Source organism: Monodon monoceros, unplaced genomic scaffold (assembly GCF_005190385.1).
Source record: "Monodon monoceros isolate NGI ecotype Baffin Bay Population unplaced genomic scaffold, NGI_Narwhal_1 Super_Scaffold_11, whole genome shotgun sequence".
Taxonomy (NCBI): Eukaryota; Metazoa; Chordata; class Mammalia; order Artiodactyla; family Monodontidae; genus Monodon; species Monodon monoceros.
The window spans coordinates 129,732,226-129,747,740 of NW_021703767.1; the positions used below are offsets into that span (position 1 = coordinate 129,732,226).

Consider the following 15,515-nt stretch of genomic DNA (forward strand, 5'->3'; position numbering starts at 1 on the left):
AAGGAAATAAAAGGAATCCAAATTGGAAAAGAAGAAGTAAAGCTGTCACTGTTTGCAGATGACATGATATTATACATAGAGAATCCTAAAGATGCCACCAGAAAACTACTAGAGCTAGTCAATGAATCTGGTAAAATAGCAGGATACAAAATTAATGCACAGAAATCTCTTGCATTCCTATACACTAATGATGAACAATCTGAAAGAGAAATTAAGGAAACACTGGCATTCCTATACACTAATGATGAAAAATCTGAAAGTGAAATTAAGAAAACACTCCCATTTACCATTGCAACCAAAAGAATAAAATACCTAGGAATAAACCTACCCAAGGAGACAAAAGAGCTGTATGCAGAAAATTATAAAACACTGATGAAAGAAGTTAAAAGATGATACAAATAGATGGAGAGATATACCATGTTCTTGGATTGGAAGAATCCAATTGTGAAAATGACTGTACTACCCAAAGCAATCTACAGATTCAATGCAATCCCTATCAAACTACCACTGGCATTCTTCACAGAACTAGAACAAAAAATTCCACAATTTGTATGGAAACACAAAAGACCCCGAATAGCCAAAGCAATCTTGAGAACGGAAAATGCAGCTGGAAGAATCAGGCTCCCTGACTTCAGACTATACTACAAAGCTACAGTAATCAAGACAGGATGGTACTGGCACAAAAAGAGAAAGATAGATCAATGGAACAGGATAGACAGCCCAGAGATAAACCCACGCACATATGGTCACCTTATCTTTGATAAAGGAGGCAGGAATGTACAGTGGAGAAAGGACAGCCTCTTCAATAAGTGGTGCTGGGAAAACTGGACAGGTACATGTAAAAGTATGAGATTAGAACACTCCTTAACACCATACACAAAAATAAGCTCAAAATGGGTTAAAGACCTAAATATAAGGCCAGACACTATAAAACTCTTAGAGGAAAACATAGGCAGAACACTCTATGACATAAATCACAGCAAGATCCTTTTTGACCCACCTCCTAGAGAAATGGAAATAAAAACAAAAATAAACAAATGGGACCTAATGAAACTTCAAAGCTTTTGCACAGCAAAGGAAACCATAAACAAGAGCAAAAGACAACCCTGAGAATGGGAGAAAATATTTGCAAATGAAGCAACTGACAAAGGATTAATCTCCAAAATTTACAAGCAGCTCATGCGGCTCAATAACAAAAAAACAAACAAATGAATCCGAAAATGGGCAGAAGACCTAAATAGACATTTCTCCAAAGAAGATATACAGACTGCCAACAAACACATGAAAGAATGCTCAACATCATTAATCATTAGAGAAATGCAAATCAAAACTACAATGAGATATCATCTCACACCAGTCAGAATGGCCATCATCAAAAAATCTAGAAACAATAAATGCTGGAGAGTGTGTGGAGAAAAGGAAACACTCTTGCACTGCTGGTGGGAATGTGAATTGGTACAGCCACTATGGAGATCAGTATGGAGGTTCCTTAAAAAACTACAAATAGCTTCCCTGGTGGCGCAGTGGTTGAGAGTCCGCCTGCCGATGCAGGGGACACGGGTTCGTGCCCCGGTCCGGGAAGATCCTGCATGCCGCGGGGCGGCTAGGCCCGTGAGCCATGGCCACTGGGCCTGTGCGTCTGGAACCTGTGCTCCGCAGCAGGAGAGGCTACAGCAGTGAGAGGCCCGCGTACCGCAAAAAACAAAACAAAACTGCAAATAGAACTACCATATGACTCAGCAATCCCACTACTGGGCATATACCCTGAGAAAACCATAATTCAAAAAGAGTCATGTACCACAATGTTCATTGCAGCTCTATTTACAATAGCCAGGAGATGGAAGCAACCTAAGTGTCCATTATTGGATGAATGGATAAAGAAGATGTAGCACATATATACAATGTAATATTACTCAGCCATAAAAAGAAACAAAATTGAGTTATTTGTAGTGAGGTGGATGGACCTAGAGTCTGTCATACAGAGTGAAGTCAGTCAGAAAGAGAAAGACAAATACCGTATGCTAACACATATATGGAATTTAAGAAAAAAAAATGTCATGAAGAACCTAGGGGTAAGACAGGAATAAAGACACAGACCTAGTAGAGAATGGACTTGAGGATATGGCGAGGGGGAAGGGTAAGCTGTGACAAAGTGAGAGAGAGGCATGGACATATATACACTACCAAACATAAGGTAGATAGCTAGTGGGAAGCAGCCGCATAGCACAGGGAGATCAGCTTGGTGCTTTGTGACCGCCTGGAGGGGTGGGAATAGGGAGGGTGGGAGACGCAGGAGGGAAGAGATATGGGAACATGTATAACTGATTCACTTTGTTATAAAGCAGAAACTAACACACCATTGTAAAGCAATTATACTCCAATAATGATGTTAAAAAAAAAAAAGAATAGATGATATATAGAAATCTGAGACTTGTTCTCCCTAGCTCTGTAATTCTCAAAACTTCTATCAATGAAGAGCTCTGAGTGACTATCATGAAATGTATTCAAAACTAAATTTTGAATAATTCAGGACACCCAGTGATGGTTACTCTTTAATGAAGTCCAAACCCCAAAACACAACTTCTTCTAAACAATCAAGACTCAACCATCTAATGTATGTTTTATCCAGGCCTTCTCCTTAGCTCCCATTCTACTTACTGTCTTTTGTTTTTCTCATGGCTTAATAGTTTGTCCTCTAGAAGGTGGCAGGACAGGAGAAATTATTCAATTTTGATACCAGAAAGCAATTTTAATTTACTGGGGAAAAGAGGCTAAAGAGAACAATTAAAACAGAGCTTCTGGGCACAAAAACTGGTTAAAATAGAAGACAGCAATATGTAAATGGTAACTAAAAACACAACAAAAAATCCTAATGTATATTAAATACAATAAGAATGCTATTATTAAATCGGCCAAATATTAGGTAGCAAAACCTATAGGCTTGATCAACACCCAATAGAAAAATAATGGGTTTCTGTTTCATCAATACTAAGTTATATTTCCAGAGATTCCATTAGAGTAAGTAATTTATAAAATAATAACATACTTTTTTAATCATGTTTTCTTGTTGGGATTCAAGAAATTCAAGTAGCTCTGCTCTTGTAGAATTGTTCCATATCAAATAGGGGTTCTCTGTGTTACTGTTAAGCATCTTCAAAATCTAGGAGAAAGAACATTACTGTTTTATAATATTTAGGAAATATATTGAAATTACCATTCATTAAAATTGTCTATGACATGCCAAGCACCGTAATAGGTGCCTTAAGGATAACAGATCTCAGTAATTCTACCAAGTATGTTAATATTTTCCATTTTGCAGCTGAGAAAAATCAAGACTGAGAAAGATCAAATTATTTGCCCCAGGTCTCACAACCCTTAAGTGGTGAAACTGGGATTCAAATTTGAGTCTGTTTTGACTTCACATTCTTAACATTTGCTCTGCTTTGTGAAAATTACATACGATATCCTGTGTTAAAGCATTTTATAAACTCAGTAAATGTAAGCTTAAAAAGAATCATACCAGACTGCCTTTACATACATATATTTGAAAACAAAATCTAAGTCTTTATGAAGCATACTCCTAGGAAGGGAAGTAAAATTTATGGGCAGAGACTCAGTTCCGGTTTTCTTGGCCAAACCTTGTAGTTCTGCAGACATAGCTTATGCCTGCTTAGCCATCCAGGGTGCTTTCCCTTTGTTTAGCTCTCCTCAATTTTAAGTGTACACATAAACATTTAACTCTCCTTTAAATGTTTTTTGTTGTTATTTTTTGTTTTTTGGCTGTGCCTTGTGGCTTGTGGGATATCAGTTCCCTGACTAGGGGTTGAACCCGGGCCCTTGGCAGTGAAAGAGCAGAGTCCTAACCATTGGGATACCAGGAATTCTCTAAATGTTTTAATAAGAACTTTTTACACTTTACATTTACAGAGCTCTGTGCTAGGAGGAAAGCAGTGGGTTATTATCTCCATCTTACAAAAAGACATCCAACCCTTGTTTTCAAAACATGAACTACCAGTTAAGTAAAATGACTGAAAAAATTTATCATGAAAAAAATTTTAAAACTCTGAGAAGTGGCAGTTTAAAATAAGTATTTTATTAAATCCAGATGGAGTCCAGGCCAAAACTTTGAAGTGTTACTTTTTTTTTTTCTTTCCTGTAGTAGTTAATCAACAACTTGTTAGTATTTCTGGAAAGAATGTTTTCAGTCAGCAAAATACTTCACACTGGTGAACACAAAGTCCGGAAAAAGAACCAAGATCAAGATTGGCATCTAAAGCTCTTCTCTCTTACTCAGGGGATCTGAAAGGCAGTGTCTTGCACCAGAAAACAGACTCAATCAGATTAGATTAAAAAAACAAATAAGTTGTTTATAAATTCTAAAAATATTTTACATTTGGAACACTGAGGCTTTTTTTCTTCTAAAACTATTAGATGATTATCAGAGAAAATGAAATAAAATAGCCTACAATTCAGGGATAACTACAGTTAACATATTGATACAGATCCATCCATTCAACTTTTTAATACCAAAAATGGGATTTAACCTTTTCACTTAAAATACTTTAAACATCTTCTAATGTCTTCCCATATACCTTTACAATTTGAGGCTTCAAGATATTCTATTTAAGGGATTTCTACAGGTCAATTCTCTAAGCCTTAGATTGTTTCTCAATGATTCTCACAGAAGAGGTTGGGCGATCTGCCACGATCATACTTATTTTTGTCATGAATGCATATGTGTGTATATACTGACTTTTAGGATTTCCATGCTGAGTGTAAGTAAGTTATAGCTTATAACAAACAGCTAAAAATAGAATCTGGGTCTCCTGACTCCCAGTCGTCTGTCCATTCCAAGTTCACTCTCTTGTCCTGTTCCTTTCCGATTCAATATTATCAAGAATTATGGGGAGCTCTACAGCTGAGAAACATGAAGTTAATCTACCCTTACAGAGAGACTGGACTTGTAGAGCTGATATGATAACATCAGCATCAAGCCACAACAACAAACCAAATTTCTTAGTTGAGAGAACAAGCATGTGAGCATTTTCAATTTTTAGGTTTCCGAGAGCAATCAACATTGTTATATTCCTCTACTATCTAAAGTATCGTGCAGTATTTATCAAAAACCCAGGCTACTTCTGAAGCACATACCTCAGTAGCACTAACTACAGCAAGTTTTCTAGCAACATAGGGGGTCAGCATGCCAGCTACACTTTTCCTTATGGTTGGATTTTCTGGTGTTGCTTGTTCTTCAGGCAGATACCCTCCAAGGCGACTCAGAGCACGGACACTCAGTTTGGCAAGACTGTTGGCTACTTCCTGTTATAAAAAAATTAAGACATTAAGACATTAAAATAGATCTGTTATCTTACACAGGCAACAGTACCTTTATGGAATCAAAACAGTATGGAACATATTAAGAACAGAAAGCAAAAAAAAAGAAACAAAAAAGTCCCCAACACTGATGTCAGAGCTTACTCTTTTATTTATATGAAAGGCCATCAGAATCTATGTACTCATTTATACCTAATACGGTATGTTGTAGATAACTGGAAGAAGCACATTGGGGGACAGGGTGGGGAATAGGGATGGGTAGGTAGATCTGATCGCTACAGGCACATATCACAATGAGTAATGAATGACAGTGAACAGGAAAGGACAGAAAAAAATATCTGTAAAAATCAGGTAAGTTCTCAAGTGTTTAGGGGAGCTAGCCCCAACAGCACCGTTAGGATCTCCCTGTGATACACAACCATAATTTTGCAAAAATAAAGGTGACTCTGAGTAATCAAGAAAAGATTAAGTTATGTGCAGAATATGCTATTGCAAATTCCCTTGCCTTGAATCTTTCCGGGATAAGTGGTTAAGATAAAAAGTTTTGGGGCTTAGGGCTTCCCTGGTGGCGCAGTGGCTGAGAGTCCGCCTGCTGATGCCGGGGACATGGGTTCGTGCTCCGGTCCGGGAAGATCCCACATGCCGGGGAGCGGCTGGGCCCGTGAGCCATGGCCACTGAGCCTGCGCGTCCGGAGCCTGTGCTCCGCAACGGGAGAGGCCACAACAGTGAGAGGGCCCGCGTACCACAACAACAACAACAACAAAAAAGTTTGGGGGCTTAAAGAGCAATAAACTTAATAATCTTGAAAAACAGTTTATGCCTTTGAGGCTTTGAGCTAGGGCTTTGCTTTGCATTAACCTACGGTATGGGTTCAAATTCAATGTTAAAGTAGTGTTAAGGTTACCTGCTGGTTTGTTTCTTCACTTTTCTGAATACCACTCTCTTCTAGTGTGTAGTCATAATTAAACAGATAACCAAGCAGATGCCACAAAATTCCAGCTTGCAATAGGTGTGTCTGTAGCCAGAAATCCACAGCAAAAGAGCTGACACATTCTACCCCAAGAGCTGCCACCCGTGGAATACTCTGAGAATAAGAATAATGGAATTAATTACAGGATTAAAAAAAAGCTCCCAAGAGAAACAGGCTGTCAATGTATGTCAAGCTAGCTAACTTATTGTGTTTACCTCCTCTTATATTTTCAATACCAGTTTATATCTGAATCCTATATCTTTTAAAGCCTAAAATTAAAAGTAACCCTGTGAAAAGACACAGAATTCCTATTTTTAGAAAATTAGTTAATTTTTAAATTGAAGTATAGTTGACTGACAATATTGTGTTAGTTTCAGGTGTAGAGCATAGAGATTTGATTTTTTTGCAGATTATATTCCATTATAGGTTATTACAAAATACTGCATATAAATCCTTGTGCTATACAGTAGATCCTTATTATCTATTTTATGTATAGTAGTTTTATTTGTTAATCCCATACTCCTAATTTGTCCCTTCTCACCTCTCTCTCCCTTTTCTCTTTGGTAACCATAAGTTTATTTTCTATGTCTGAGTCTGTTTCTGTTTTGTATACACATTCATTTGTATTATGTTTTAGATTCCAAATATAAGTGATATACAGGGTTTGTCTTTCTCTGACTTATTATATTAAGCTAATATTCTCAAGGTCCATTCATGTTGCTGCAAATGGCAGTATTTCATTCTTTTTTATGGCTGAATAACATTCTGTTGCGTGTGTGTGTGTGTGTGTGTGTGTGTGTATGTGTATACACATCTTAAGCCAATTGTCTGTTGATGGGCACCTGGGCTGTTTCCATGTCTTGGCTATTGTAAATAGTGCTATGAACGTTGGGTACATGTATCTTTTCAAATTAGTGTTTTCATTTTTCCAGATACGTACCCGGGAGTGGAACTGCTAGATAATATGGTAGCTCTATTTTCAGTTTTTTTAAGGAACCTCCATGCTGTTTTCCATAGTGGCTGTACTGTACCAATTTACATTCCCGTGAACAGTGTATGAGAGTTATCTTTTTTCCACATCCTCTCCAGCATTTATTATTTGTAGACTTTTTGGTGATAGCCAGTCTCACTAATGTGAGGTGATAGCTCATTGTGGTTTTGATTTGTATCAGAATTACTATCTTTGAGGCTAGTTAGTGTCAAAGACTTGGGAATACAGTTTTCTTTGTTTCAATTCTTGTATTTTTAATTTTTAAAAATACTGATAAGGCATTAATAGCAACGCACGTGCTAGTGATCTTAAGTGTATCAATGATATCTTTAGTGCAGGTGTACAGATTTACTTCTTTATACCAGACTTTGCATTCTCATTAAACACTTCTAAGGACATCAAGTAAATATAGTTGAGGACATTACTTTCATCAGATTCCTTATTTCTAGGAACCTTAGCCTTGGATCAGCACCCTAATCCTGTTCTATTCCAACACAACTGTCACTCTGCCCAGTTACCTGAGAAATCACTCTCCTTCCCAGCCACCTATCACATCAACCACAGACAACTTCCCTTGGCAGTACTAGACTGGGAGGAAACAGCAAGCTCTCAGATCCCTATAGCTTTTCCACCAGGCAATGACTCAACTCTTAAGTTTCAGGTTTTACGTGGTCCTTTACTTTCATTAGATTGATTTAGTCTAGTCTTCTCTCTTGCTTCCCTGCCTCTGTTCAAATATTCACATGAGACCAACTTCCCTCTAGATATGTCACTCTAGTCTTACTCTTTGTGGGCCAGCCCAGGAACAAAAGCCACCATTTACAGCAAGGCTTCAGTGAAAAATGTAATTTACTTGAAAATAATTTTAGGAAAACAACTAGTTAATAAATTGGGGACTGGCTACTTGACAAGAAAACCCACTGCTGACTGAATGCAGAAAGTGGTAAAGATGACCTCTACCTTGCCAAAATAGAGCACCCGACAGAGATCCCTGATGATGCCAGGTATTTCTGTGATCTTCTCTCGGCATTCTTCAAACTGAGCGGCCACACTATAGCATTTGCTTATGTGTCCACACACCTGCAGACAACATAAGAGAGAAGAAAAAAAAAGTCACATGTGCATTCCTTATTTAAGACAGTGGAAATCAAATCACTGGAGATTCGTGAATAATGCTTAATGGTATATATGACACTCCAAAATTAAACAGAACATTTCTATTGAATTATTAGTATTTCTGGTTAAGATTCCCTATAGATGCAGGGTTGGCAAACCATGGCCGCTAAGGCTAACAGGCCAAGTCAACCCTGTTCTTGTATGGCCAGAAAGCTAAGAATGTTTTTACATTTTGAAAGAGTTGCAAAAATCACAAATAAAAATATGCAACAGACTGTACATAACCTGAAAGCCTCAAATATTTACTCTCTGGCCCTTTATAAAAAGAAGTTTGCCAACCTCTGGAATAAAGTATTTTTGTCCAGAATTCTAATAATGTACTGTACTTAAAAATAAGGATGAAACTCAAAAGCCTGTACTCGATTGTTTTATATTCTAAATTTTGCTGGCATAAACAAAAGGCCACATAAAAAGATGCATCTACAGTGATCTTAATGAACTCCTGATGGATTTTCTATTAAAGAATTCAACAGAAAAGAAGCCAATGAAAACACTAGGGATGGGAGAGGGAGGTAGAGAAGGAAATTAAGGAAGGGGATAGAAGATAAGTGAAACAAAAATGGCAAAATGACAAATATTTGAAACTGGGTAAAAAAAAATTAAGCCAACAGATTACGTATGATTTAGCACAGTGGTTCTTAAAGTGTGATACACAGACCAACAGCATCAGTATCACTTGGGAATTCTGTTAGAAAAGCATATTCTCACGCCCCACCGCAGAGACATACTGAATCAGAAACTCTGTGGGCAGGGGACCTGGGAGGCAGAGCTCAGCAACCCAGGTTTTTTGTTTGTTTGTTTGTTTGTTTTTGCTGTACGCGGGTCTCTCACTGCTGTGGCCTCTCCCGCTGCGGAGCACAGGCTCTGGACGCGCAGGCTCAGCGGCCATGGCCCACGGGCCCAGCTGCTCCGCGGCACGTGGGATCCTCCCGGATCGGACACGAACCCGCGTCCCCTGCATGGGCAGGTGGACTCCCAACCACTGCGCCACCAGGGAAGCCCGCAACCCAGGTTTTAATGAGCCCTCCAAGTGATTCTTACAGATGTTAAAGTCTGAACTACTAGTCTAGCGTAACTTTCTTGGAACCATATGTTTTAGTCTTACCTGTACAGACATGTCACTTGGTTTACTAGAATGATTCAAGACAGCCACACAGCGACTAAATGCCTCTTGTAACACCTGCAGAAAAAGAAGGCAGCCATTAACTCTCCATTTTGAGTTGGAGTCTGAAAAGCCTTTTCTGGTAGGGATAAAACATTAATAACCTTTTAATATCTGAAACTTGGCAAAGAAGTATTTGCTCAATTAACATTTGTTAAATAAACAAGTAAACAAAGGACCCTGAAGTTTTTTTAAGCATCCCACTATGCTATTTTGCAAGTAATATTAAGCTCACCAATTTTGAATCCAATATTCTCCAATTCACGTTATGAAATAAAGCTCCATTTATTTTAATTTTGGTATTATAATATACAGAATATTGTTATCTGTTGCAAAAAATTAAAGAAACTGTATCAACTGTATTTGTACTTGGTGAATTATTTATTGCTAAGAGACATACAGTTTGCCTAAACTAGCTTGAAGACAAGGACAAAGGTCATTCCATATTACCTCAATTCCATTCTCCCTTCTGAGCTCTTCAGCATTGAGGGCTGAGCAGTTAACAGTATGGAAAGCCAGCTCTGCAGCAGCAGGCAACAATGGTGATTCTTTTGAGAAAAGGAGGTCATCTGAAGTTTCCATTGTTATTGTCCTAATTAGCATGGGGTAGCCTGCATATTTATAAGGCTGTAAATCTGAAATAATCATGGTTCTAAGTTAATTTTGACACTACTTTCAATTATGTTGCCAAAAAAAAAAGAATAAAATATGCAACATCTTAAATGTTTCCTAATTCTAGTTTATAAAAAGAAATTAAACCAAGTACAAATCCCCTGGATCTTTTCAACTAGCAAACTTGTTTGGTTCACTTTTCTAAAATGTTTCCACTAGAAAAAGAGTATTTTCTGGTAGATTAAAACTGAACTTTGTGCATAGTGGTTTTGATCCTTTGCAGAATATCTGTTTTCTATGTTGTCCATGTGATCTTTATAACTTTTCACCTGATCACAGACAGCAAGACATAGCCAATGCACCAGAGACCCATACCTCTTTATAAAGAGATAGAAACATTTGATTTAAATGAGTGAATATTTTATATTCTGCTTTCTGAATAACAGGAGTACTTTCCTATTTTACCAGTTATCATAAAATAAATGTTTGAAAATACTGAATATAATTTGTTACTATGAATACAAAATAGAAAGTTAATTTATTAACTGTATTTGGCTAATTCCATATTTTGATAAGCAAATTTAAAAGTGAAATCTGAAATATACTGGTGCTCAATTCCTGTTCTTTTCATTCTTTTTTTTTTTAAACTAACCTACGAGGCAGAAATATGTAAATTAATTGGCTTTGACTTTATAAGTATCTCTGTCATCCCACCTGAAATCAGCATAAAGCTTTTTGCCTTTTGAGGATGACAAATAATCTGCTTTAAATTAACTCATTTCTAAGATGGCTTAAAAAAAAAAAAAAAGCCCCTTGGAACTGGTCCCAGTAGTCCTAACACATACATACATAAGAAGAAGAGTGAATTAATGTTAAGTTCTATCAGATCAGGACCCCCATCCCAACTTACTGAGTATAAACCCCCTTTGGGAAAAGTGGAAGACAGCCTGAAAAAACATTCTGACCTTGATAATATACCAATGATGAGCTACAACTGCACCTTGTGGCTAATATAGATTTACCAGCCATCAAAAAACAACCAATGGTTTGAAAAAGACTTCTTTAAACTCATTCTGATTAGTGATAAATGCCATATAACTAAATGCTTTACAAATGTTTTCTGTTGAGTTCATATGCAAAAGTGAATCAATTAATCACTGTTCTCTAATGACCAAGCTGCTCAATCCCTACGCTGTCCCCTCCAATACTTAAACTGGAGCCCTACTTGTCTTCAATTACCCAACACTCCTGCTTATCTCAGATCCCCACTGTCCTCTCTTTTCTCCCATCATCCTATAGAGCAAATGGGTCTCCCACTTTGTGTGTGAGACAAGTTTAGTTCCCAAGCCAATGGACACATGCCATATTGAACCCAACTCCCACCCTCAACAGAGTCTTAAAAATTCTCAACGTGCTCCTAGCTTTCTGGTTGCTACTAAATAGCCCTGAAAACATGCTGGAGATTTCCAATAACCTGTATCCTGAAATTGAAACACAGCAGGACCCTATGGTCCTTGCCCTCCATGTCCTCCACCTGTGCAAAAACTTTAGCCAAAGAATAAGTTTAATCAGAGAAGTGAGGAAATACAGAAACAAAGGCAAACAGTCAAAGGAGACCAAATAATAGTTTAGTCATTAAGCAAAGTCAAGGACCTTTAGTTCCTCCTCAAAGGCTACAGATAATGTTCTGAGCCATATCCTGTGAGCTGTCTTATAGATACTGAAAACTCCTACCAGGTGGAAGAATTTAACTACATGATGGCCAGACTATAGCCATGACATAAGCTGCCACAATTCTGAGATGTGGCCTCAAGGAAATGGGAACAAACTGACCCTGGAACTGAAGACTAACTGTACTTAAAGCAATCAAGATGACACTGGTCAGACCACCACATGACCAATTTTAAGATGACTGTCAGAGCTGACTGGACTGTTTCTGCATGTAGCCCCTTCCCTCAGCCTATAAAAGCTCTTGCCCACTGGTTTGGGGTGGGGGGAATCAGCCTTTGAACAGGCAGCTGCCCTTCGTCCACCCCAACCCCTTGATTGCTGGCATCCTAAAGCAAACTTTCCTTTCCACCAACCTTGCCTCGTTATTGGCTTTTGAATGGCGAGCAGCTGGATCCCACTTTTGGTTACAAAATCACACCTATTTTATCTATAAATTTTTCAAACTGTCCCACAGGATCAGAGGGTTTCGAAAGCTACCACAGGAAATGAGGTGTGAAGGGATATATAGGATCATTTGAAAAGTTTCTGTTGCTTTTTAAAAACCAGAACACTGTTGGTGTTTTCAGCCTTTAGAGGTTTATGGATAGGTACAGTCTTATAAAAGATATTTAATGATCCTTAAATGCCAGGTCCATTTTATATCTCAGTTAATATGTTTACTGCTAAATGGCTAAAGACAAAAGCTAACCAAGTACCTCCAGAGAACAGAAATGTACTTTAGGATGGAAAAATGAAATCTGGTTGGAAATGTAAACTACTCTAACTACAGAAAACTACTCTTTTACTATATTTAAAATGCAATTCTAAGAGTCTTTTGCAATAATAATTAGAAATAGGCTGCAAAAACAAGGAGCATGGTAGAATTAGCTGGAGGGTAAATCAAAATTTGAGAATAACACATGCCTTACCTTCTTTATGACGGTTGAAGAGGATGCTCTGCGTTTTCAGAATTAAAATTATATTCTCTGGATCTGGTCCATCTGTTATTTTTGCTGATTTGGTACATAAAAATTCATAGGCTTTATTTACCTTTTCAAACATATCCTGTATGTAACCAAAGACAATTAACTTTTGTTAACATCTCGAATTACACCTTAGAACACAGATGATTTGTATTTTGCCAGTAAATTCTTTGGTTACTATTTTGTTTTGTTTTTTACATAAAGGAATTCATTCCAACTGTAATATAGGTGGTATACTTTTAAGGTGAAACAATTTTTTCTTCCAAATACTTATTCAATGATCTCAGTACCATTTACTGAAAATTTTTCTTCAGTAGCTTATACCATATATGTCATATTAAACTCATACACACCAGAGATAGTTTCTAAGTTGTTATAAAAATAGTTATGATAAGAACTGTTTTTTGAGCACTATGGCAGGCACTGTGCTAAATGCTTTACATACATTATCTCACTTAATCCTCAAAACAGCCTTGTGAGGTGTGTACCCTTATTAACCTCATCTTAAAGATGTTAGCTTGCCTAAAGTCACAAAGCCCATTGCTGACAGAGCTAAGACGCACACCCAGGTCTGACTCTATCTGTGCTCTTAAACTACTATACTATAATGTTCCTTATCTATATGTTGATCCTTGTGCCAGTATAATACTATTTTACTATTGCAGTTTTATAGAGTATTTTAATATCTGGTTAAGTCTAGCAACTTAATTCTAATTTCAAAATTTCTTCCTATATTGATTGTTTTCTTTCCCAGATGAATCTGAATTGCTTTAGATTTCTCAAAAAACGTCCCAGGCTTTTGATTAAAAATGTCTTAAACATATAAAAGTGACATTTTTTCAATGCTGTCTTCCTATTCAGGAATACTCCCTGTCTCTAATAAAAAACACTAGCCCTGAATCAGTGGAAATTACTCCAAGTTTCTAGCAACAAACTATGAGTACTGTTTTTATTGGTCCTTGTCTGATTTTATCTTTAATGAATCTCCATTGGCACTGTAGTAGGAAGCTGGAAAAGACAAGATCAGGGAATGCTGGCAGCAGATGACTTTAAGTCTGAAGCAAATTTTCTACTTTTTCATTAAGAGTGACATGAAGTTGGATGTCATTAGAAAAAAATAAATTACCCAAAGCAATCTGGGTGGCAATGGCATCACCTACAAATGAATTCGGTTCACCCATATCCTAATTTTCAGTTATTCATGTGACTGCCCATTAGAGTTAATTCTCAAACCGACATGGGTAAGGAAAGAGAATAAAACCCAAAAGTTACTAGTCACAGGGTAGTCCTTTTGATAAAATGAGAGAAGATCATTTATGCTTAAAACTTGGGCACGTGGGTCAGAGGTTAATTAAACATATACTGGACATATATTATGAGGCAGACACTGGTGCATAAGATGAGCGTATCTTTCCTCTGCCTGAAATAGTAATAAAGCAAAAGCAAGTCAACCCCAAAGCCCTAATTCCAAAGGCAGTACATACCCTCCCTTCTGGATTCTTATCAGGGTGGTACTTCTGTGCAAGTCTGAAGTAAGCTTTTCTAATCTTGCTCTCATCATGTCTACAAAATAGGAAAACTGTTTCATGAATTAAGTAAGGTGCAAGAAAATACTTACACAATCATCTAAAATCATCTAAAAGTGCTTATGGTGCAAGAAAGTACTTACACAATCATCTAAAATGATATTTTAAGAACCTTACTTTTACTGTGTATGATCATATAGTAGATATCAAATTAAACCCAGTAAGATTTAAGTAAGATGATTCCTATGTGTTATCTTTACACATAAAAGATAAAACCTAAACATTCCCTATGCAAGGTTACCATATTCACTTCAAATTACAAAACTATATTTGGGTTTTGAAGAACTAAGTATTTTAAACTAACTTTTCAAATTGTCACTTCAAACTATACTTCTAAGTTATTTTAACTATCAGCCTTGTCAAAAATGAACAAATTCAGTCTATACTTAAAATGTCTTTTAAACTTTTTCTCTAACGTATCTATTCTACTATAAAACTTCACTGATGATAAATTAAATCTGCATTCTTTCCTATACGTTTGTCATTTACTACCCTAGACACACTGTTGTCAAATCTCTTCCTCATGTATAACACAAACTGCAAGAAGGAGGAAGATGATACTGAAAATGACTCACGGTCCCTGTCCTTGAGGGAGATTAAGCACTTCATAAGCATCATCTATTGACATTGTAGGTGGCTTCTTTTCTACTTCCTTCTTCCAGGCATCAAGGGTATCTTTTAGAAGCTTAACCTTAAAGACAGAGAATTAAAATTTATATCTATTAAAGTAAAACTATTTCAGAATAAAATTTTTAAATTACAGAATTTTTGTGCTGTATTTATTTCAACTGACATTTCTAGGCTAACCAATTAACAGCTTTCTAAAATACAAATAACCAAAATCACCTTCTAGCACTGTTAAATGGTCAGATAGCAAGGTATTTGTTATGGGGCTATATTTTTTTAAAAGTAATATTTTATTATTTATTTATTAATTTTAATTTTTTTTCTTTTAATTTATTTTTGGCCGTGTTGGGTCTTAGTTGCTGC

The 15,515-nt window shown here is 36.8% G+C and overlaps 1 protein-coding gene across 4 annotated transcripts in view; it reads right to left on the minus strand.

The window, feature by feature from the left end:
• The window catches only part of DNAJC13 (DnaJ heat shock protein family (Hsp40) member C13), a 122,653-nt gene that overhangs the window by 32,199 nt on the left and 74,939 nt on the right, over positions 1-15,515 (minus strand). For all 4 annotated transcript variants that reach the window (XM_029214355.1, XM_029214354.1, XM_029214352.1 and 1 more), the window contains 9 exons: positions 15,101-15,216; positions 14,424-14,502; positions 12,886-13,021; positions 10,085-10,269; positions 9,578-9,652; positions 8,257-8,376; positions 6,240-6,419; positions 5,152-5,319; positions 3,047-3,160 (listed from right to left, as the gene is read on the minus strand). In XM_029214355.1, the coding sequence (XP_029070188.1) occupies positions 3,047-3,160; positions 5,152-5,319; positions 6,240-6,419; positions 8,257-8,376; positions 9,578-9,652; positions 10,085-10,269; positions 12,886-13,021; positions 14,424-14,502; positions 15,101-15,216 (1,173 nt within the window). The remainder of the gene's footprint in view (positions 1-3,046; positions 3,161-5,151; positions 5,320-6,239; positions 6,420-8,256; positions 8,377-9,577; positions 9,653-10,084; positions 10,270-12,885; positions 13,022-14,423; positions 14,503-15,100; positions 15,217-15,515) is intronic.